Raw genomic sequence first — 24,692 nt, forward strand, 5'->3', positions numbered from 1 at the left:
GCATTGTCTGTCGGCATTAAAACTGATGCGCCTGAGATTTTTAAAAGAAAGGACTTCAGAGCCAGGTAAACATCTTTGAGTTCCAACAGACTGATATGTAGGGACCTTTGATTGCTGTCCCATTTGCCCGTGACTGTTAAACTCTGCGTATGTGCTCCCTAGCCTTCGAGGGAGGCGCCCGTCTTAATTACGTGTAGCGTAGAGTCTATCAAGAAAAAGTGGCCTGTGGCTATGTTCAGGATGGGAGCCCACCATTGAAGTGCATTGTTCATCTGTGGAGTTATCTGGATGATATCTTCAAAGGACCCTGAGATCTGTAGGCATTGACTGTCTAGTTCCTCCTGCAAGGGTCTCATGCGCAAGCAGCAATTGGGAATGTGGAGAATGCAGGAGGACAGCATTCTCAGTAGTGATTTGTACTTTTTGTAACGAGGAGTAGAGCTGCCAGCCAGCGTATCTTTTCTTGTCTTTCCTGTGAGGCGAAGATCTTTGCTTGTAGAGTGTCTATAGTTGCTCCTAAACATTTTCTGACTCTTGAGGGAATTAGTTGAGACTTTGGAACGTTGATGGACAGCCCCAGAGACTGGAAAAGAGACGGGCAATCCTGAGTATGACTGCTTAAGGATTTCGCTTTTATGAGGCAATAGTCCAGGTAAGGGAAAATTTGAATCTCTGCAAGGCCGAAGGGCAGAACTCGGAACTGATAGAACGTGTTGGCTACTCTGAAGCATAAGAATTTCCTGTGTTTGGGTTGAATGGGGATGTGGAAATAGGCATCCTGAAGATCTAAGGTAGTCATGTGATCTCTTTGATCACAAATTGAAGCACCTCCTGAAGAGACAACATACAAAAGGTCTGTTTTCAGGAATTTGTTGAGGTGACGAAGGTCCAAGATGGGCTGCCATTCTCCCGATTAATTTCTTATAAGGAAAAATTTTGAATATAACCCTGTCCCTCGGTGTGCACTTGGTAACACTTCAATCGCTCCCTTGTGCAACATGATGTTTATCTGAGAGAGTAGTTCTGTTAGATGAGAGGGCGAAGGCCCCTGGCGTGGGCAATATGGAGGAATCTGTTGAAGTTCCAAAGTGTGACAGCTGGAAACTATATCTAGGACCCATCTGTCCGTTGTGATCATAGACCATTTGGGGAGGAAACAGGAAATCTTTCCACCAAATTCGAAGAAAGTAGTGTGATTTGTGGCCGACACTAGAGGTTTGTCACTGCTTCTTGGAGGCGTCTCTGCAGGATGTTTTTCCTCTATTGTCCTTGTAGGAGGCAGCTGGAGGCTGCTTGTACCACTGCTGATGATGTTATGCTGACGAGTATTGGGATTGTCCCTGATATGGTTGAAACTGTCTGTATTGGCTATAACCTGCCCGAAAGGAAGACGAGCTGTGGCCTCTAGCTCCACAAAAATGCTGTCTTTTGAATTGCAGGGTGCCTAACGCCTTTGCTGTGTCCATATCCTTATTAATCGCTTGTAGCACTTCACCAAAGTGTTGGCCAAACAGGGATTTGCCATCTTAAGGCCTTATTTTATACTTCCTGGTGGAAAGAAGTAGCTCTCAACCATCCCTGTCTTAGGAATGCCGCCCAGGCCAACTGACGGAAACCTGTAGACGAAACATCTACAGTACATTCAAATAATCTCCACAGAGATCCTCTCCCCTCTTGAAGAATTATCTCTTGCTTCTGCCCTTGAGTCCTAAGGCACCAGATCAATGAAAGACAAAATGTTCGACCACATTTGACTGTCATATCGACCTACATTAGAGAGTGAGTTCACTGCCCTAACAGTGGTTGCTGCCATAGTAGAGAATTTCTTGCCAATGGTGTCAAGAGGTCTACTGTCTCTGTCAGGAGGGGCGGACAGGGGTGAAGCAGGATTTCTTGCACGACATTGAGCCACATGAGATATCACCAAATCCGGCTTTAGTTACCCTATGTTGTCAGGTGCTTTGTATTGTTTTTCCAGCTCAGGTAAGACTGCTGGAATGTAAGCTGGTGTCCGCATTACCTTCAGACCTTCCTCCCATATGAAATCCACTATGGGGATTGAACAAACCTGTCTCTTAGTCTTTTCCTTAAAATCATATAGAAAACAATCAGATTATTTGGTAAACATGGGAAGCTGAATTCTCTTTGCCGCTCTTTCCATAAGTGTATGAAAGCCTTCCGTGTCTTCAGGTGGCGAATCTACCAGAGGTTGGATTGACAGAGATGGCGTCTGTATCTGGTAATAGTCCCATTCGTTAGGCAGAGTTACTTCTTCCAGTTCTCCTTCCTCTCTTTTATTGTCCGTAGTGTGATGCTCCAGACCCTGCCGTTGCAATGCTGTAGGTGGTGGAGAAAGAGGAGGAGATCCTACTATCCAAGACGGTCGAGCAATCAGAGTTTGAGGGACTGAGGTAGCTGGTTCTGATAGTGGGAATCTGCTGTAGTAAACTTCCACCATGCGCTGCAGATTTGATACTAGGGAAACAGGCATTTGACTAGTTTGCTCCCTCCGTCTATCTTGGTTGAGATCCTGAGGGTAGTAATAATACTCAACGTCATCCTCCTGGCATTTTATCCAGATGTCAGAAGGGCTGTGAGCCACACCAAACATGCCCTCTTCATCAAAGTCCCCTTCCTCTTCAACCCCATAGTCAAAAAGTTATTTTGGAGGACTGGGGTAAACCTTACTAGGAGAAGTGCGAATAGGCAGGATTTCTTGTGAAGCTCTTCGTTTGGGCTGGTAAACTGTAGATGAGAAAACAGTGTCCTAGGCTACTTGCATCTTCGTCGACATAGAATCAGATCTGTTACTCTGTGCAGTGGACAAGATAGTCGACGAAGGAAGCGTCGACGGAGTAACCAATGACAAAATAGTCTATGTCAAGCAAACCGTTGGAGGGGCTGTTGATGACGGTGCCTTAGTCGACGATTCTTCGGTCGACGATAATGTTCGTCAACGCAAGCTTGTGGATGTAGGCCTTGGGTCCGTCGATGGAGCCACTGTCGACGAGAGATTCTTCTTCTTAAGGGCAGACCACAACCGCAGCGGCGATAACATATCCGACGACGAATCCTTCAACAACAGTCCTTTTTCCGGCATTGTTTTAGTAGACGATGTTGTCGACGTAGAAGGCCTCACCTTTACTGAAACTATGGTCAATTGAGATGTAGATGTGGACATTATGAGTTCAGTCTGAGGAGATGAGAAAGTTGACGTCCTCGTCGTAGTTGTGGCATGCATCTTTCTGAGGTGATGAAACCGTCTCCGGTAGGGACCTGGAAGTTGTCTTTACCTTAGAGGAGGTAGTAGAAGGTGTAGAGGGAACAGAATGACCCTTGTGAGAGGTAGACTCCCTTTTGGAGCAAGAGGGCTGATCATCAGATTTCAATGGAGGATGCGGTTTCTTAAGCACCTTTGCAGCCTTAGGGAAGACCATTTCCACCTCACTTGTCCTCTTTTTTGAAGCAGCAGTCTTGAGGGAGGAATCACTGTCGTCGTTAGACAGAGGATTGTGTTTGGTCATTAATTTCTGTAGCCACAGAAGAAGCTGTCCCTCTCTATCTCTCAAAGTTTTTTGAGAGAAAGTTCTGCAGATTTTACAGTCTCTCACCTGGTGGTCAGGGTGAAAGCAGTAAGGAATATGCTACTTACCAGTATGCATCTGTTCTTGGCATGTAGAGCTGCAGATCCACACACTAGCATAGTAGATCGCCATCTGGTGTTGGGCTCGGATGCTTGCACGTTGTTGTTGTCGTCTTGGAAGAAGTCTTTGTAGTCACGAGGTAGATAACTCCTCCCTTGGACGATAGTGCGCATGGGCATCAACTCCATCGTTAGATTGTTTTTCGCCATGATGGGAAATGATGGAGTTAGTAGAAGAGAGAGAGAGATGTCCATGTGTGATATCTAAGTGAGATAAAGCTGGAACAGATACAGGTCCCGGGGAGGCGGGTGGGCTTGTGTGGATCTGCAGCTCTACACGCCAAGAACAGATGCATACTGGTAAGAAGCATATTCCGTTCGAGGCATATGAGCTGCAGATCACACACTAGCATAGACTATATAGCAGTATGTCCCCTAGCGGTGGTCAACTGTATCGGTTGCAGCAGTTTGAAATAAAGTTAAGGACAGCTTGGCCCACAGAAGCTTGTTGCTTTGCTTGTATGTCAACACAATAGTGTTTAGTGAAGGTGTGTGTTGTAGACCATGTGGCTGCCTTACAAATGTCTTCTAAGGGAATGTTACCTAAGAATGCCATGGAAGGCCCTAGTTTGTGGGTAGAATGCGCTCTTGGGGGAACTGTTAGTGTGCGTTTAGCTTTCTCGTAGCATATTTGGATACATTTAACGATCCACCTAGCAATCCCAGATTTGGAGATGGGGTTGCCTTTATGTGGTGGAGAGAAAGCTACAAACAATTGTTTTGTTTTGCGGAAAGATTTAGTTCCGTCAATGTAGTTAAGAAGGGCTCTTTTAACGTCTAAGGTGTGAAGAGCTCTTTCCGCTACAGAGTCTGGGTTTGGGAAGAACACTGGTAACTCTATTGATTGGTTGAGATGAAAAGGAGATATGACTTTTGGAAGGAACTTTGGATTTGTCCTAAGAACCACTTTGTTACGATGTAATTGTAAGAATGGTTCTTGTATGGTTAAAGCCTGGATTTCACTTACTCTTCTGTGGGATGTGATTGTGATAAGAAAAGCTACTTTCCATGTGAGGAACTGTAGTTCGCATTTATGTAGAGGTTCAAATGGGGGTCCCATGAGCCTAGTAAGAACAATGTTTAGATTCCACACAGGAGAGGGTGGTAATCTGGGAGGAATAATTCTTTTAAGTCCTTCCATGAAGGCTTTGATCGCTGGGACTCTAAAGAGTGACAAGTGCTGTCGATTTTGTAAGTAAGCTGCTAATACTGCTAGGTGGAGACGTATGGATGAGTATGCTAAATTACATCTTTGCAAGTGTAGTAAGCAGCAAATGATGTTCTGGATGGATGCATCCAGTGGGTGTATATTATTATTAGTGCAGTAAATGGCAAATCTTTTCCATTTTGCAGCATAGCAAGCTCTAGTTGTAGGCCTTCTGGCTTTTTTTTTTTTAATATTCATGCAGTCTGGTGGCAGGTTAAATTAACCAAACTCTAGGACTTCAGGAGCCAGATCGCCAGATTCAACTGACCTGGGTCTGGATGTCTGATCTCTCCATGGTTCTGGGTTATTAAGGACGGGGAGAGATGCAGTTTTTGGTGTGGAACTAGAGAGAGTTCCAGCAGTGTTGTGAACCATGGCTGGCGATCCCATGTGGGAGCTACTAGGATTAGTTTGAGAGACTGCTGCCTGAGCTTGCGTACCACTAGTGGAATGAGTGGGAGAGGCGGAAAAGCGTACGCAAATCTGCCTGACCAGTTCATCCATATCGCATTGCCCTTTGACTCCAGGTGGGGAAACCAGGCGGTGAAGGTTGGGCATTTTGCGTTTTCGTGCAGAGAATATGTGCCTCCTTGTTTTTGTATGTAATACATGGCTGTCATGTTGTCCGTCCGGATAAGGACAGCCTTGTTAAGTGCATGTAGTTGGAAGGATTTGAGTGCTAGAAATACTGCTACCAGTTCTAGGTAATTGATATGGAGCACTTTCTGTTGAGTGGTCCATTTGCCCTGAGTGGTGTGTCCGAGTAGATGGGCTCCCCAGCATGTGAGTGATGCGTCTGTTGTCAGCACTATTTGTGGAAGAGGCTCCAGGAACGGCCGCCCTTTGGACAAGTTTGTTATGTTCCACCACTGTAGAGAGCGATATGTGCCGCTGTCCACCAATACCAGATCTGTAAGTTGTCCGTGAGCCTGGTTCCACTGATGTGCTTGACATTCCTGTAAGGGACGCATTTGCAGTCTTGCATAAGGCACAATGAAGATGCAAGATGCCATCATGCCTATGAGCTACATGAACACTCTGGCTGGAAGAGAGTGTTGGTTTTGAAATTTTGTGATAAGAGTTTGTATACTGGCTATCCTGGCTGGACTGGGATATGCTAGGGCTGTGGAGGTGTTTATGGTAGCTCCTAGATATTGGTGGATATGAGAGGGTTGGAGATGAGACTTGGGGTAGTTGATAGTAAACCGCAAGTTGTGTAATAGTTGGATGGTTTGGTGAGTGTGTAGAACACATTGGTCTAGTGACTTGGCTTTTATTAGCCAGACGTCTAGATACGGGAAGACATGAATTTGTGGTCTTCTGAGATGCGCTGCTACTACTACTGCAAGACATTTTGTGAATACCCTGGGAGCGGTTGTTACCCCGAATGGGAGGACTGTGAACTGGTAGTGTTGTCCGTCCACCACAAACCTGAGGTACTTCATGTGAGCGGGATGTATGGGAATGTGGAAGTAGGCGTCCTTGAGATCTAGTGTGGCAAGGAAATCGCCTTGTTGCAGCAGTGGGAGCACTTGTTGAAGAGTGATCATATAGAAATGATCTGAGTGGATATACAAATTTAGGGGTCTGGGGTAGAGTATTGGTCTCAGAGTCCCGTCCTTTTTGGGGATTAGGAAGTACAGCGAGTATACCCCTGTTCCGTGATGCTCTAAGGGAACTGGTTCTATTGCGTGCTTTTGAAGCAGTGAGAGAACCTCTTGTTTGAGGAGCGCAAGATGGTCTGCGGACATGGGACGCTGTTTGGGTGGTATGTGTGGGGGGTAGCTGTAAGTTCCAGGCAGTAACCATACTGGATAATTTGTCTTACCCACCTGTCTGTTTTGATGGAGTTCCAGACAGGTAGGAACTGTGTTAGTTGCCCCCGACTGGAGTGGAATGGTCTGGGGGGAGCGGAGGAAAGTCACTGTTTTGTGGCAGGGGCGGTGCGAGTGTTGTTATTACCTCGACCCTTGTTGTTGTTCCCTCTGTGTCCGCCTCTAAAATATCCTCTACTGGGGGATGTTTGTGTAGTGGCTTTGAATGTAGATGAGGTGTCTGCACCCATATTTAGAGGCTCCTCTGTAGAACGAGTGCCGAAAGGAGCCACGCGTTTGTGGAGGCTGTAATGCTCTCATGGACTTAGCAGTCTCGGTGTCCTTTTTCATTTTTTCAAGGGCAGCGTCTACAGCCGGCCCAAATAGCTGTTCTTGGTTGAACGGGTGACTGAATATGGTAGTTTGTACCTCTTGCTTAAAGCCTGAAATGCGGAGCCAGGCATGTCTTCTAAGGAGCACACTGGTGTTAATTGATCTGCTGCGTCAAGAGCACATTTAATTGAGGCATTTGAAATTAGTTTGGCCTCTTGGATAAGGGCATTTGCCTGGGTTTTATACTGGTCAGGCAGATGTTCTAACTGGTCGTAGTGTGCCCTGTCATATCGTGCCAGTAGTGCTTGGGTGTTGGCAATACGCCAGTGATTAGCGGCTTGTGCTGCTACTCTTTTGCCAGACGCTTCTAGCAGTTTGGATTCTTTATCCGGGGGTGGTGCATCTCCGGCGGTCTGTGAGTTGGCGCGTTTCTTAGCATTGGAAACGACTGGAGAAACCAAAGGCAACTGTCCTTTGATGTAAGTAGGATCTTCAGGGGCAGGCCTATATTTCTTTTCTATTCTAGGGTTAAGAACCCTGGTACGGATGGGGTCTTTAAATACTTCAGGGGCGTGCTTAATGACTCCTTTGATCATAGGTAATATTTGCACTGACTTTTGGGATTGTTCAAAAGTGTCTAAGAGGAAATCTTCCTCTGGTGCATCGGAGCGCATTGTAACCCCATGATACAGTGCAGCTGTATTTAATAATTGGCCAAACCCCAAGTGATCATCTGGGGGAAGATGGTTTTGAGTGATATGGCAGTGGGTCTGTTGGGATAGGGAATGCCCAATCATCAAGTGGTGAGGTATCTGGATCCGTGAACGGGTCATTAGGATCCCCCCCACTCCCTAGGTCATCATCTGGAGGTGGTGTATGTGGTAGAGAAGTTACCGGTAAGGGTGGTGTAGGCAGAGGAGGTGGGTTAGAAGGCAGTGTAGGAGAAGGGGGCATAGGCGATGTTGCAGAGTCCTTCTTGTGTACAGGAACTGGAGCAGATGGTGTGTCCAGTTTTCGTATTTTACATGGCACAGCATGTTCAGTTTTTGGGTTGATATAAATCTTTTTCTGCCTTGGATCGATGGGATCTGGGTGAAAAAGTTCTTGTTCTTGGTAACCGTTTTCGGTGCCGATTTTTCCGGTTCCGAGCGAGGTTGCGGTTGATCCTTATAGCTTTTGGCTTTAGGAGGTGTATGAGAGCCCTTAGCCGTTTGTTTCGGTGCCGAGGATGTTTTCGGAGCCGAAGCTGGATCTTTAGGCTTGGGAACCTTCGAAGCCGGCCCTATGGGCCTTGGCGTTTTTGGCAGTGGAAGGCGTTGGAGCCGATATCGGCGCCGAGCGTTCTTTTGGCTTAGGTACCGAAGGTGCGGGCGGGACAATGACATGCCATTTGCTCGGTCCCGAGCTACCGGAAGGCTTGTCTTTTTTCTTCGGAGTCGAGCCCGGAGGCAGGGCTTCTGAAGGATGTTTTCAGTCTCGAGTGGGGCCAACAGGCGAAGTCTTGACCACTGCCTTTTGTTTTGGAGGGGTTGGGGCAGGGGCAGGGGCAGTAGTACTCACACGTTGCCCAGGAGTGATGAGGTCGTCTGAGTCTTCTGCCTCGGAGAGGATTTCGAGATCCTCTGAATCTTCTTCTGGGACATCGGGGCCTTCATCAAAGATGTCCTCTGGTTACGGAGCTGGTCTCTGTGCCATGATGTGTCTTCTAGCCCTTCGATCTCGGATGGTCTTTTTGGATCGAAAGGATGCACAGGCTGGACAGCTGGACTCGTCGTGTTCAGGTGATAGGCACAGGTTGCAGACCTCGTGATGGTCACTGTGCGGAAATTTTGCTCCACACTGGGGGCATTCTTTGAAAGGCGTCCTTTCCATGAGCCGTAGGCCTTATGGCGTGGATAGGCCCAGCGGCCCGCGTCGATGTCCGGAATCGAGCCGATGAAATCGACGTCGAAGATGAAGGTGATTCGATGGTTTTTCTGTACATTTTGCGCTTCGAGAAGCTTGGAATTAAGATTTCCAACTGGAGCAGAAAAGTTGCATCCGAACCCAATGGCGGAAAAAAAACAATCTAACGATGGAGTTGATGCCCATGCGCACTATCGTCCAAGGGAGGAGTCATCTCCCTCGTGACTACAAAGACTTCTTCGAAGACAACAAAAACGTGCAAGCATCCAAGCCCAACACCAGATGGCGATATACTATGCTAGTGTGTGATCTGCAGCTCATATGCCTCGAACATACACTTCTTGTGGGGATCATCCAAGTATAGTCTGAGCTTCCCACGGGTGTCACAATGCCTAAATAGAGACTCTTAGTAGAAGACATGCTGAGCTGAAGAAAAATATTGAACAGTAGGCCAAAAGAGAAAAGTACTGAACACCTTCACACGACGTGCAGTAGAAAATCTGAGAGCCTGGAGCCTCTGTGGAGAGGGTTCTAGAGGGTGCTGTCGCCTGATTGGCTGGAATTTGGACCATTCCTTATGGCTAGGACGAGATATTAAAGTGAATGTTTTTTCTCTATTAACTTCAATGGTAAAGTCCTTACTTACAGCTTTTAATGTAAAGTGGGACTCCCACTTTGACAGGAAATGATGTAAGCATGTTGTTCTAAGAAAGATCCAATGCTGGAGAAACAAATTTTATAACCCACGATTTCACTTACTATTTTTAATTAACATTTCCCTGTTTAGAAAAAGATACATAACAGATAATGTGTAATATGTTACTATATTGCATTCTCAGGGTTCTGTTGACACTTACAAACCCTTCAGTTGATTATATATTCGAAAGTAGCAGTGTAGTTATGGTTCAGACTCACTTTCCATTGAAAAGCCATTTTTTGATCTGCCTTTAACATTTGACCCCCAAGGACAGATTTGCATGAAATTTGATAATTCACTAGCTTAGTCAACTAAGCACTTCGACACACCAAGTTTCTTGAAGATCTGGCAGAGGTAGAAGAGCTAAAGGGATGGCAGCAAAGGAGTTTGGGGGAAAAAAAACATGTTTTCCCATTTTAGCTCCCAGTGGAAGGCAAATGCTACTTACCAGTATGCATCTGTTCTTGGCATGTAGAGCTGCAGATCTACACACTGTGCATAGATCGCCATCTGGTGTTGGGCCCGGATGTTTGCAGTTGTTTTTCCTCTTGGAAAGTCTTTGGAAGTCACGAGGTATGGGACTCCTCCTTTGGATCGTATTGCGCATGGGCTTCGGCTCCATCCTCAGATTGTTTTTCGCCAGCAGGGAAATGATGGAGCGTAGTAAGAAACAGTGAAGATGCCCATGTGTGTTGTATCTAAATAAGATAAACTGGAACAGATAAAGGTAGCCGGGGAGGCAGGTGGGCGTGTGTAGATCTGCAGCTCTACATGCCAAGAACAGATGCATACTGGTAAGTAGCATTTGCCGTTCGAGGCATATGAGCTACAGATTACACACTGTGCATAGATTATATAGCAGTACCCATCCTTAGCTGCGACCACCAGTATCTATTGCAGTGGTTTGAAACAATGTCTTGAGTACAGCCTGGCCCACACTAGCTTGTTGCTTAGTTTGCACATCTACACAATAGTGTTTAGTGAAAGTGTGCGGTGTTGACCATGTAGCTGCTTTGCAGATATCATCTAAGGGGATGTTCCCTAAGAATCCCATGGAAGCCCCTATCTTACGTGTAGAGTGGGATTTAGGGGGAACAGATAGCGTTCGTTTTGCTTTGTGGTAGCAAATCTGAATGCATTTGACAATCCACCTAGCTATCCCAGATTTGGAGATGGGTTGCCTTTATGTGGTGGTGAGAAGGAGACGAACAGTTGCTTGGTTTTACCAAAAGGTTGTGTTCTCTCGATGCAGTAGAGTAAGGCTCGTTTTACATCTAGTGTGTGGAGAGCTCTTTCTTCAACGGTCTGTGGTTGCAAGAAGAATACGGGTAGTTCCACAGATTGGTTTAGGTGAAAGGGAGAAATTACTTTAGGGAGGAATTTTGGATTAGTACGTAGAACAACCTTATTATGGTGCATTTGCAGAAAAGGTTCTTGAATAGTGAGTGCTTGTATCTCACTGACTCTTCTGAGGGAAGTGATGGCTACTAGAAAAGCAGTTTTCCATTTTAGGAATTGAAGTTCACATTTGTGTAGAGGTTCAAAGGGAGGCCCCATTAGTCTGGTGAGAACGATGTTTAGGTTCCACATAGGTGAGGGTGGCACTCTGGGGGGAATTATTCTTTTGAGGCCTTCCATGAAGGCTTTTATGGCAGGTACTTTAAAGAGTGATAGGTGCTGCCTGTTTTGTAGGGAGGCTGCTATGTCTGCAAGGTGCAGTCGAATAGACGTGTAGGCTAGATTGCATCTCTAAGTGTAGTAAATAGCATATGATGTGTTGAATGGACACATCTAAGGGATTGAAGTTATTGCTGTGACAATAGACTACAAATCGTTTCCACTTGGCTGCATAGCAAACTCTAGTAGTAGGACGTCTAGCTTCTCTAATGACGTTCATACAGTCTGGGGGGAGATTTAGATAACCGAATTCTAGGATTTCAGGAGCCAGATCGCAAGGTTGAGCAGAGCTGGGTCCGGGTGTCTGATCTCTCCATGGTTCTGGGTTAAGAGATGTGGAGAGAGTTGTAGCTTTTGATGCGGTACTACTGATAGTTCCAGCAGTGTGGTGTACCATGGTTGTCTGGCCCAAGTCGGAGTGTGAGGGAATGTTGTTGTAGTTTGCGCACCACTAATGGAATGAGTGGGAGAGGCGGAAAAGCGTACGCAAATCTGCCTGACCAGTTCATCCATATCGCATTGCCTTTGGACAATGGGTGTGGATACCTGGCGGCGAAGCGTGGGCATTTGGCGTTTTCTTGGGTGGCGAAGAGGTCTATCTCTGGATGCCCCCACATTTGAAAGTACGGGTGAAGAACTTGTGGATGGAGTTCCCAGTCGTGGATCTGTTGAGTTTGTCTGCTCAGGAGATCTGCTATAGTGTTTTGGACTCCTGGGACATGTTGGGCTAGGAGAAAGATTTTTCGGGGTATGGCCCATCTCCATATGCTCTGTGCTAGCTGAGAGAGCTGCGGAGAGTGTGTGCCTCCTTGCTTTTGTATATAGTACATGGCTGTCATGTTGTCTGTGCGGACAAGGACAGCCTTGCCTGAGATGTGTGTTTAAAAAGATTTTTAGGGCTAAAAATATGGCTAGTAACTCCAGATGGTTGATGTGGAGTAACTTTTGTTGAGGTGTCCACCTGCCCTGCATGGTGTGATGTAGTAGGTGAGCTCCCCAGCCGGAGAGCGATGCGTCCACTGTTAGTACTATCTGAGGAACCGGGTCCAGGAACGGTCGCCCTTTGTAAAGGTTTTTGGTGGTCCACCACTGCAGAGAGCGATGGGTACGACCGTCTACCAACACCAGATCTGTCAGCTGACCCTGGGCCTGGTTCCATTGACGTGCTAAGCACTCTGGGAGAGGACGCATCTGGAGTCTTGCGTGAGGTACTATGAATATGCAAGAGGCCATCATCCCTATAAGTTGCATTAACACTCGAGCTGGAAGAGAGTGTTGTGGCAGAAATTTGGCGCGTAGAGCCTGAATGCTTGTTATCCTGGCAGGACTGGGGTAGGCTAGCGCTCTTGAGGGCTGGTTGTAGATGGGACTTTGCGTGGTTTACTGTGAAGCCCAGTTCGTGAAGTAGCTGGATAGTGGCGTGCGTGTGTTGTACACACTGTTTGTATGAGCTGGCTTTTATTAGCCAGTCGTCTAGGTATGGAAAGACCTGGATGTGTTGTCGTCGCAGGTGTGCGGCCACTACTGCTAGGCACTTGGTAAATACTCATGGTGCTGTGGTGACTCTGAATGGGAGCACTTTGAATTGATAGTGTTGGCCGTCCACCACAAATCTGAGGAACTTCCTGTGAGCGTTGTGAACAGGAATGTGGAAATAGGCGACTTTGAGGTCTAAAGTGGCCAGGAAATCTTTTTGGAGAGCAGGGGAAGTACCTGCTGGAGTGTGACCATGTGAAAATGGTCTGAGTGGATATATTGGTTCAGGGGCCTGAGGTCTAAGATGGGCCTTAGCGTATCGCCCCTTTTTGGTATGAGAAAATATAGGGAGTAAACCCCTATATTGTGTTGGTTGATAGGAACTAGTTCTATTGCCCCCTTTTGTAGGAGGGAGATTACCTCCTGCTTTAGTAGTGTTAAATGTTCCTGTGACATTGGGCGATGTTTGGGTGGAATGTTTGGGGGGTAGATGTTAGTTCGAGGCAATAGCCTGACCGAATTATTTGTGTTACCCATTTGTCTGAGGTGATGGTAGTCCAGAAAGTAAGGAAATTGTGGAGTCTGCCCCCGACCGGAGTGGAATGGTCTAGGGGGAGTGGAGGGAAGTCATTGGGTAGGGGTGGAGGCAGAGCGGGAGGTGTTTGTCTTGCCTCTGCCTTTATTATTGTTGCCTCTGTAGCCGCCTCTTTGGTAACCCCTTGTAAAGGTGGATTGGGTAGGGGCTTTATAGGAAGTGGAAGCGGTGACAGAGGAGTAGCCTCTGGATGTGCTTCGAAAAGAAGAGCGGCGAAAAGAGCGCCTGGGAGTGTGTGATTGTTAGGCTCCCATAGATTGCCGTATCTGTGTCTTTCTTCATTTTTTCCAGGGCCTCATCTACTTTTGGGCCGAACAGATGTTCCTGGTCAAAAGGGTGGTTCAGGATGGAAGCTTGCACCTCTGGTTTGAAACCTGAAATCCTTAGCCAGGCATGGCAACGGAGGAGGACGCTGGTGTTAATTGCCCTAGAGGCGGTGTCAGCTGCATCTAGGGCACAGCGAATGGAGGTGTTGGTGATAGTTTTACCCTCCTGGATTAACTCCTTGGCTCTATTTGTATATTTGTCAGGGAGGTGTTGCATTATGGCTTCTAGTTCGTCATAATGGGCCCTGTCGTATCTTGCCAGAAGCGCTTGTGTATTTGCGATGCGCCATATGTTGGCAGCCTGGGATGCAGTACGCTTGCCCGATGTGTCCAAGAGTTTTGACTCTTTATCAGGTGGTGGTGCTTCGCCTGATGCTTGGGAGTTTGCTCGCTTTCGTGCTGTAGACACTACTAGGGAATCTAGTGGTGCTGGCCCTCTGATGTAGGCGGGATCTGTAGGGGCGGCCTTATATATTTTGTCTATGCGGGGGTTGATGACCCTGGCTGGGACTGATCTTTAAAGACCTCCGGCGCGTGCTTAATAACTCCTTTGAGCATGGGCAGGATGGAGGTGGCCCTGTGTGTCGTGTCGAAAGTATCAAGGAGGAAGTCCTCCTCCACGGGGTCGGTATGGAGATCCACACCGTGGTAGTGTGCAGCCCTCTGCAGTAGGTGGTTGAACCCCAATGAATCTTCTCGTGGGGATGGTCTTGAAGGGTGGAGATCATCCTGCGGGACGTCAGGAATGTTATAGTCGTCCAATGGGTCTGGGGAGCCTGTGGGAGTGGGTTTCCTCTGTAGGTTGGTCATGGGGCTTGTCCCCTATGTCATCATAGACATCATCATTGGAGGGGGTGGTGATGGGGGCGAAGGTATTCTTAGAGGGGAAGTAGCAAAGTCATTCCTCTTTGGAGGTGGAGCTGGGGCAGGCTTGTCCAGCTGTCTCTTTTTGATGCTGAGCATCAAATGTCCAGTCTTAGGATCCTTGCAATGGATCAGGCTTTAAACGTTCTTCAGAGAGTGGCCTGTCCGTCGGCGCCGAAGGCATCTGGCCGTAGGTTTTTTGGTTTTAGAGTCTGCACTAGTGCGCTGTTTTGCACTATGCGGCTTCGAAAGGGCTGGTTGGTTTCTCGGCTCCGAGATGGTTTTCGGCTTCGAGATATGGGTGTCGGTGGCCTTGTGTTTTTTTGCTCGGTTCCGGGGACGGTGTCAGTACCGAGGTGCTTGAGCTGGTTTTCTGCGCAGAGTGCTTCGGTAAGGAGCTCGGTGCAGAGGAGGAGGCCATTTTCTTTTTCGCCGTGGGTACGGAGGAGTGTTTCTCGGCACTGATGGTGGGCTGGCTCGAGCCTGAGCTGCCGGAAGGCTTAATAAGCTTCTTTACCAGTCCCGAAGGTGCGGTGTGGGAAGCAGTGTTCTTGGTCGTGCCTAGGCTCGGAGGCGAAGGCGTGACCGAAATCTTTTTCGATGCCGTCAAGGGTGTGTGTGGGGTGGGGTGGATTTCGGTACTCACGACCCTCTGTGTCGGAGTGATGTCCTCCACATCTGAATCGTCGGCTTCGGAGGCGCTGACGAGGCCCTCTTCGGTGTGTGGTCCTTCCGGAGCGTCGATGCCTTCTCCGAAGAGGACGTCTGGGATCGCCGTCGACGAGTGTGCCATAGTTCTTCGTGCCCTTCGGTCTCGAATGGTTTTCCTGGATCGGAAGGATTTGCACGCCGGACAGTCTCGAGCCTCGTGTCCAGGGGAGAGGCAGAGGTTGCATACTTAGCGAAGATCGGTGTGGGGAATTTGGACCCACATCGAGGGCACTTCTTGAAGGGAGTCCTTTCCATTAGCCAGGACCGGAGCTTGGGTAGGCCCGAAGGCCGTCGACTGGAATCGAAGGTCGCCGCGTCGAGTGAGGGGATTGCGATCGAAAACAATACCGCAAAAAGGGGTGAGGATTGCGCGTCGATTGGAGAACTAGAAACTGTTCGGAACCGGAGAGCAAAGATCACATCCGAGCCCGATGGCGGAAAAAAACAATCTGAGGATGGAGCCGAAGCCCATGCGCAATACGATCCAAAGGAGGAGTCACATACCTCGTGACTTCCAAAGACTTTCCAAGAGGAAAAACAACTGCAAACATCTGGTCAGAACACCAGATGGCGATCTATGCACAGTGTGTAATCTGCAGCTCATATGCCTCGAACATTTTGCTCCCACCCAAATAAAATTACGCCAAATTTGGCATGAAAATAGAACTTTACTCAAAGTGTGCTTGTATTGGTTTGGAGTAAATCTGTTCAGTAGTTTTTGAGATATTAGCATTAAAAAAGGTTTCTGAGAGGCCTTTAAAGAGTTTTAACTAGCAAGTCACAACTTGCTTCTTCTGTCAATTCACCATTTTGAATCTTTTGACAAACATGATTGATGGACACTAAAGAAATAGTTTTGACCATCTTAAGACTCATGTGTTTGCACAGACTAGCATGCTTCGTACTATGTACAAAACATTCCACAGCCATGGGTGGCCATCATCAAAGGGACTCAACCAGGTGCAGTGCTGAGGTGAGGTGAGCCCAGTGGCATGGTCAAATGAAGTGTTAAAAAAACCCTCAGGAAAAAAGTGCATGACTCAAGAGTCAGGAAATCATGCAAGCTGCCATTTTAGGTAGTGGAATTGGCTGCCGCTTTCTGAAAAATTGTGGGTTGCATGTCACTTTCGAGAAACACAGCATGTGAGGCTGAGAAATAGGGATATGTAGAGAAGAAAATAGGCACCCATAACAGAATGGGAGACGACAGCCGCATGAACCAGAGGTTGGAAATTATGTACATCATAAAACCAATTAAGTTCATTGAAGTAAACCACAATTATGAATCTGGCTCAAAGGCAACAAACCCCTGAAATTCTCCACTTATGTTTAGAGCAAACAAAACATGTCAGAACTCGTCACACTTCATGCTCATAAGACAAAAACCGCTATCCACATTACAACATGGCGGGTGACACAAATGATGGTGCATGTTTTGTGTGCTGATAACCATAACTGGCGAATTTCAGTGGAGTCCCAATTTTTTTTTTTTAAACAATTTTTATTTTTCCAACAACACAGTATCAATATACATCAGGCATCGTTACAGTGATTACATTCTTCCCCCAGTATAGCCGGAATTGTGTATTCACACACATTTGAGCCTTAAATTGAACATTTTCACATTTCTGTTCTGCGAACCATAATCTTCGCAGTATATTATTGAGCATAAACATTTTAGCCAGGACCAGTACTAAAGTTAGCCAACAAGCAATGTACTCCTTAAGTGCGAAGGGGAGAGGATACGACCTCAGACAATAACTGGGCCAACAGTGCCTGTCTTTCGCGCCGTAGTTCTATCGTGGGCAATATGCAAATGTCCCCTCTGTACCTGTTCCACCCCCCCCCACCGCCCCCCATTTGTGATCCCATTTCTTAGGGTATCCCGTCCCTTGAATACTGTTTTCTCTGCAATCATAGCTGAGTCCATATCTGTAGCCCAGTCTCGTAACAACGGGACGCCGTCCACAACCCACTTTCGTGCAATATTGCGTTTTGCAATTGTAAAGCCCATTAAGGCCCAATCTTGTTGAGCCCGGGAAAGGTCAGTTGCATGCCAAACATTAAGCAGGCAAAGCTGGGGAGATAGCTCAAGGGACTTATCACACATTCTCTCTAGTTGACGGGTGACTGCGTTCCAGTAGTGCTGTATGTGTGGGCATTCCCATAAGATGTGGAAAAAAGTCCCTGTCCTATAGGACCCAAGTCAGTCTCCCAACACCCTTTTAGCTTCTGCAGTGGATCTGCCCAATTGTTGACAAGCTTTTTATATATAGCATGTGTTATCTGTATATATCTAAATGCCTCCGATGGTGCCAGTTGATATTTTGTCTGGAGGTCACTAAATGAGGCTATCCTACCCTTCACCCACATGTCTCCCACTGTAGAAATGCCGTTTGTATCCCATTTATCGAACCCCGGGCATCGACTAAGTTGACCCAGAAGATCAGGCTCCCATAACGGAGTCGCCTTGGTTATGCGCTTATACCACCTTAGCTTTCTTGTAACTCTGTGCCAGGTTTCAACCGGAAGGGCAGTGGGACCAGTTAATTTAAGTTTGCGGGAATTTGTGTGTAGAGCCCTATTGTATCCACCCGCTCCCATAAGCCATCGGTCCGTGCGGAAATAATGGGAGCCAAACACCCAGCTGTTGATCGCTATCAACTGGGAAGCCCGGTGGTAAAGTCGGTGGTCTGGCAGTCCTATGCCCCCGTCATTCCACCCCATCGTAAGCTTGGGCAATGCAATGCGTGGATCTCGGTCTTCCCATAAGAGGCCACGTAGAACGCCATCGATTTGGGTAAAGTAGGAATCTGGTATAGGGTTAGGAGCATTTTGCAGCACATAAAGAAAGCGTGGGAGCGCAAGCATCTTGAACAGAGATGCGCGTCCCAGGAGGGTGAGAGGGAGAGAACGGCAGTGGCTGGCATCAGACTTGAGGCGCTGAAGGGGACCAAGCAAGTTTTGTTCATAAAAGAGGCTGACATCTGGGGTAATAAAGATGCCAAGATATCGAAACCCCCGTGTTGCGACCGGTATCTCATACCCCATTGGACTGCTGGGGGGAGCACCCCACAGCGCATATATCTGGGACTTGGACCAGTTTATCTTGTATCCTGAGTGGGAACTGAAAATATGGAAAATGTGCAACACACGCCGTAGGTATAGCGCTGGTGCGGCTAGATATAAGAGAATATCGTCAGCGTATAACGAAATGCAGTCCTCATGGTCCGCTGTGCATTTAAGCCCCCGGATCTTGGGGTCACCCCTAACCAGGACAACCAAGGGCTCCAATACCAGTGCGAATAATAAGGAGGACAAGGGGCACCCCTGCTTCGTGCCCCGATGTAGAGTAAAAGTGGCCGATTGATGATTATTGACGACGACGTGTGCTGTGGGTTGAGTGTAGAGTAACCGAATCCATTGTATCAGCTTAGGCCCAAATCCCATACGAGCCAACACTGAAAATAGGAAGTCCCACTCGACGGTGTCGAACGCCATACTGGCATCTAATGATAACAGGATGGCGTCTTCTTCGATAGTATCAATCTGCCAAGAGCCCCGTGTACCCTCCGTAGATTTCGGGCCGGATTGTTCCGGATGAACTAAGTCGGTGATGTAGGGAAGGAGACAATTGGACAAACAAAATTTTGGCTTCGACTGTCAGCAGGGAGATAGGACAGTAGGATTTGCAATCCTCGACTGGTTTATTGGGTTTATGAACAACCACAATGGCAGCATTTCGGACATCTTCTGGGAGAAGTCCCAGCTCGAAGCACTCCTGGTAGAGATTCAACAGGTGAGGGGCCAACAGCGTAGCCATGGGTTTAAAGAGCTCGATGGGAAGTCCATTGGGACCCATCACCTTTCCAGAGCGGACACCATAAATAGCCTTTTGAATCTCAGGTACAGTAATATCCATCGCGAGCTTCTCCTATCCTGTGGGGAGATGATGACCACCTCAATCTTGGCCAAAAAGTCAGCGGACATCGGAGTTTGAGACGTCGGCGAATTAGTATACACCTCCTCAAAATAAGATGCAAAGGTGACAGCTATAGATTTAGGATCCGTGAGAAGTGTACCATCCGGGGCTGAGATTACGTGGACCCATCTCGAAGCCAGCTCTTTGCGCTCCAGGTGTCTCAAATTTGAGTCAGAATCATAACTCAGTTTTTATCTGTTTGTTTCAATATATATATATGTTTCCAGACAGATGTATCTTTACATATATTCTCGAAGAAACTAAAGTTGAGAGGGAGCTAAAGGTAGACTAATTTGTTCAAATCGGCCTTTACCCTAAAAACTAAAATAACACGAAATTCATGAATTATGGTAATAATTTCACCTCTAATCCCAACCCTATAGAGCGAAGTCAAATTTAACTCCCCCCTGTTATTATTTCAAAAACCTTGAATTGATACGTTTAGGCAACTGTTGATTATATTTTTAAGTGTAACGTTGTGATGACAGAGTGACTAAGTTATGTTAAACAGTGCCAGACAACTATGTTCTGAAGGTGCATACGCCACCTACCGCTTCTTCAAAGGTCCAGCGTCTGCTGACTTCTGCTTCATTCTGCTTGAACAACTGCTCCCGGAGAGAAATAATGAGCTCCCGCATTTTTTGCAGGTCCACATCACTCTAGCAAGAAAAGAACAAAAACTGGAGGTTATGTCAGAACATAGGTGGACGTTCTTAAAACTCTGTGAATAACTGTTTTGCAAAAAAAATTTAAAAGGCAGTTTTCAGAAATGTCGTCACTTAAGCAGTTAATGAGCTTACCATTTACACACACCTGTACAAACACTAGAACAAGCGAACCTAAAAAAAGTACATACATAAAAAGGCATGCATCTTTGTAGGAAACTGGCTCTGTATATGATATTATCGCTAGGTCGTAATACCGTGCACAGAGTCCAGAGGTTCCCTAAAAGTGTACAGGGCTCATTTTATAAATGTATACTTTGTTGTTTTTTAGTTTAAGACCCAGGTCTTCGTAATAAGGTAAGTATGTTTTTAATTAAAACTACTTTTCACTTTCAAAAATCGACACTTAGAAACTTTCTCACACTGTCCAATGTTATCCTATGGGGAAAACTAGACTGCAGTTAAACAGGTGAGTATCGAACTTACAATTTCAGTCTTTGGAGCCAAAAGCCAGCCAGGGGTCAGGTAAGTACCAAAACTGCATCACCAGCGGCAGCCGTGTGCAGATGTCAAAATCTGAGTTCGACCCAATGCTTTCCAACGGAGACAGGGGGTGGCTGAACACTGCTTGCAAGTAGATAAATCGGCTGCAGGGGCCAGGATTTGGGGGTTAGGTTAAGCACAGGAAGAAGGGGGGGCGCACAAAGCACCATCAAACGTACACCAAACCGCAGCACAGGGGCGGTCAGGTGCAGGGTGCAAATTCAACATCGGGCACCAAGTGCTTTTCAATGGAGGTTTTCTTGATTGTAAAGAGCTGCAGGTGTGGCACAGGAGGTTGCAGGAGGAAGACCAGCGACAAAAGAGGTAAGTTGGGATGTAGAGGGTCGTAGGGAAACTGTCGGTTCAACTCACCAAGGACAGGGGCTTCAGGTGCAGGGGTGCCTTTGGACATCGGAGTCTTCTTATGGAGCCAGTGGCGGTTGGGAGGAGCCTCTGATTCACACTGCAGCCGCCGTCATGGAGAGCAAGAGAGGTCAGCCAATGCTGGATATGAGGTCAGGATCACCGGGGAGACTTCACTGCACAGGTGAGCCACTCTGACTCGGGCCGTGGGAAAAGTGGGCTGGGGATGCGGATCCGCCTGTATCCGGAGTCTTTAGAGTCGGTTTCTTCTGGTTAGGTCCGCTGTCCTCGAGAGATTGGAGTCTTTATTGAAGGCAACAGTCCATCAGCGGTTTTGGAGGTCGCTGCTGCATGACAGGTCGCAGGATCGAAGCTGGAGACAGGCCGGTAGGGCTGGGGCCAAGTCAGTTGTTGTCTTCTGGCTTCTGCTGCAAGGTGTCTTCTTTCTTCTTAGGTCATCACAGATCAGAGGGCCAGGTCTGTGGGAGCCACCTAAATACTAAATTTAGGAGGAGCCTTAGGGGATTAGCAGGTAGGGTCAATGGGCACCTTAGCTGGGTTGACTACACCCTCTATTATGCCACCCTCCTGTGGGAGAGGCATAGGTCTAGCCCTGATTGGAGGGGTCCCCCATCTTAAAGATGGCAGGGAATGAAAAGTGTGCTTCAACTCGCTTCCCCCCACCTTAGGGACAGGGTTGGTAGAGGTGACACACCTATCTTTTTTAATTTTCCCGCCAGTTTTCCTGCCCAAGGTGGGGGTGTAAACCAGGGGCTGCCATCTGCTGCAAGCAGCAGAGGCTGGGTGTCACATTATAAAGGTGGCAGGCCTGTAAAGCTTCCACTCTTCGAGCATTGGCCCATCCTTGGGGAGGAGGCATGACACCTCTGCCCAGGATGGGCATTTTTTCTGGTCCCAGAGAGCAGGGGCTCTCTCCCCAGGGGTCCAGAAACATGCCTGGTGGTGGCTGGCTGCCTACAGCTGGTCAGAGACCACACCAGTGTTGGTAGGGATTCAGGGGGCCCTTCTGAGGTGCCCTCTTGGTACACGATACAATAAATCCCACACTGGCATCAGTGTGGGCTTACTGACAAAAGCAGTTTGGCATGAAACACTCTTGTATCCAGTGAAGCAATCATGATGCTGTGGAACTAGAGTTGTTGAGTTCCCAGCCCATGTACTCTCTATGGCTTCACTGGCACTTAAAATATCAGGAAATGGTGCCCAATATTGCAGGGACATATCTGCTCATGAAGATATGCCCTTACCTGTAGTGTAGTGCACCCTGCCTTAGGTCTGTGGGACCTGCTGGAAAGATGACTTACCTATGCTGCCAGGCAGTGCTATTTGGCATGGCACCCAGGCTGAATGCCATGCTGACTGTCATTTTCTCCCTGGTGTTATTGAAATTGTACATTCCAATCCCCACATTGTAGTAAAGTGCTTCCCAAAATCAACTTTGGTGCTAGGAGCACGGCGAAATGGGGATCTGCTAATTTTTTATATATTCAGAACCCCTTAAGTCTTTCCTAGGTGTTCCAGGGGTGGGGGTCCTATAGCTATAAGCAGGGCCCTTATACAACCTGTTTTATAGGCCTGGTATTGAAGAAATTGCCCAGTTCATTTTTCCATTGCAGATCCCCAGCCCATAGGTTAACATTGGAAGAGGTTATTAGTTAATAACTGGAGAAAGAAAATCCCAAATCTAGGATTAAAGGACTCAGTAGGATGGTAATCACAAATCCAACAATATGGTATTGTTGAATTTCTTCTAAAATGTACAGACAAGAAGTTATGAGACTTTCTTGTCTGTAGGCCAAAATTCAACCCTGTAATGCTCTGCCCTAATTGGTCATAGATAAGTGGATTAGCCTGGCTGCTTTGAAGAGGTGATAAATGACCTCTGGGTAAGGAGGAGAGGTTGGTGGGCATAGGAATGCCAGAGCCAGAGGGAGGGGTAGTAAATAATGCTCTTCAAGGGAAGGAGGAGACAAGCCAAAGACACCAATTTCATATACAACTCTCCTCTTTGAACCAAGGCAGATGCTAGGCTTAAGAAAGGAATGAGCAGGTGCAAGGAGTAGAGACTATGGAGATTAGCCATCCTACGGGGGGTCTTTAGCCAGATCTTCTCTCCCTGATGAAAATCCTGGCATGTTGAATTTTGGAAGAATAGTGTTTTCTTGGGTTAGCATTATGCCACACTTTGGAGGAAGTGGTTATGCTCTGGGGTGTTGATTGACCTGTACCTCATTGGACAGGAGTGCCCTCCTGCTTGACCCCAGAGAACACTGAATAAGTATCTGAGAGGGGCAGTGCCTCTCAGATCTGCTTTTTGAAACCGAAGAGAAACAGAGCCCACACTAAAGAGTTTGGTGTGCATTCACCAGGCCCTGCACCTTGAAAATTGCGCCTAATGCACCATCTGAAACTACAGCCCTGTGGATCAAACTTGCTTTAAAAGGACTAAAAAGTGGATTCCCTACAAGCTACAGGTTAACAGAGCGCACCTGGACCATCATCACAAAGAATCCCCAGCCTGGAAAACTACCAGTGGATTTGTAAGGGTTTTGTCCAAGTGGCTTGTGGGAACTGAAGTCCCAAACTTTCAAGGTCCCTCTTGAAGATTCCAGACCCTTGAATTGTGTTTTGGACACTTTTGGACCCGCAAGAGGATCTACAAGGAGGAGTTCCTAACAGGTTTAAGCCTGCTGGAGGTGGCTGCACAAGCCTGGTGGGAAATCCTCCAGAACAATTGCTAAATGCGAATGTGTCCCTGTCAGAGGCAACCAAATGTCCAAAAGTGGCACTGCTGCTTTCTAAGACTAGAAAGTGACTAATCTTTAAAACAAAATACATATCTCTGGTTCCCTACAGTGGATTTGTTTTGTTTTGGTGTCAGATAAAGATAAAAATATTTCCTACTTTTATAAAACGGAGTTGGATTTTTATTGTGTGTTGTGCTTTAATGATTTACTGAATTTGTGTGTTTAAATGCTTTACATACCTGTCTTTAAAGTTAAGCCTGCCTAGCTCGCAGCCAAGCTACCAAGGGTTGAGCATGATAATAATTTTGCTATTCTGAGCCCTGTATCGTGTCAGTGGTATTATTGCCAGTGGTAAATGCATATCTGCCACTACTAATAATACACTTCCCAACACAAGGAGTTAAACACAAGATGTTCTTGGTGTTCCCTACTGGAGTACTGCAACGGTAGCCAAAAGGAAGATGTTGGTGGCCCACAATGAGTTATTTAACCTAAGTGCGCTTGCAACAGTAGAGCGAATGGCTATCCTAAAGAGAGGTTCACAGAAAAAAAAAACATTTGGCGTCACCCAAGTAAAGGCAGCTAGGTAGTTCTTCGACAATTCAACAATAGCAACAAAAACTATTAAATGTCATGACTGAGCTGGTAGAAGGTTTCTAATTATGGATTGGTATATGAAATTGTCCTCTTGTTGGACATTTTTCTGATGAAAGAAATCAGAAGGATGAAATGAAAGGCGTATTTCCCATCTCAGGGAATCGAAACGGTCTCACCTCCAAGTACATTACTGGGCCTTGTAAAGAAGGAATATGCTACTTACCAGTATGCATCTGTTCTTGGCATGTAGAGCTGCAGAGTTGTACACTTAGCATAGGTCGCCATCTGGTGTTGGGCCCGGATGTTTGCAGTTTGTTTTTGTTCTTGGACAGTCTTTGGAAGTCACGAGTTTGGTGACTCCTCCTTCGGTCCGTACTGCGCATGGGCTTCGGCTCCATCCTCAGATTGTTTTTCGCCAACAGGGAAATGATGGAGCGTAGTAATAACAGTGAGAAACCCATGTGTT

At 47.0% G+C, this 24,692-nt stretch overlaps 1 protein-coding gene across 1 annotated transcript in view; it reads right to left on the reverse strand.

Moving 5' to 3' along the window:
* The window catches only part of LOC146798192 (uncharacterized), a 514,414-nt gene that overhangs the window by 302,733 nt on the left and 186,989 nt on the right, over positions 1-24,692 (reverse strand). The window contains exon 7 of the mRNA XM_085625464.1: positions 19,842-19,949. Within this exon, the coding sequence (XP_085481590.1) occupies positions 19,842-19,949 (108 nt within the window). The remainder of the gene's footprint in view (positions 1-19,841; positions 19,950-24,692) is intronic.

Source organism: Triturus cristatus, chromosome 9 (assembly GCF_964204655.1).
Source record: "Triturus cristatus chromosome 9, aTriCri1.1, whole genome shotgun sequence".
NCBI lineage: Eukaryota > Metazoa > Chordata > Amphibia > Caudata > Salamandridae > Triturus > Triturus cristatus.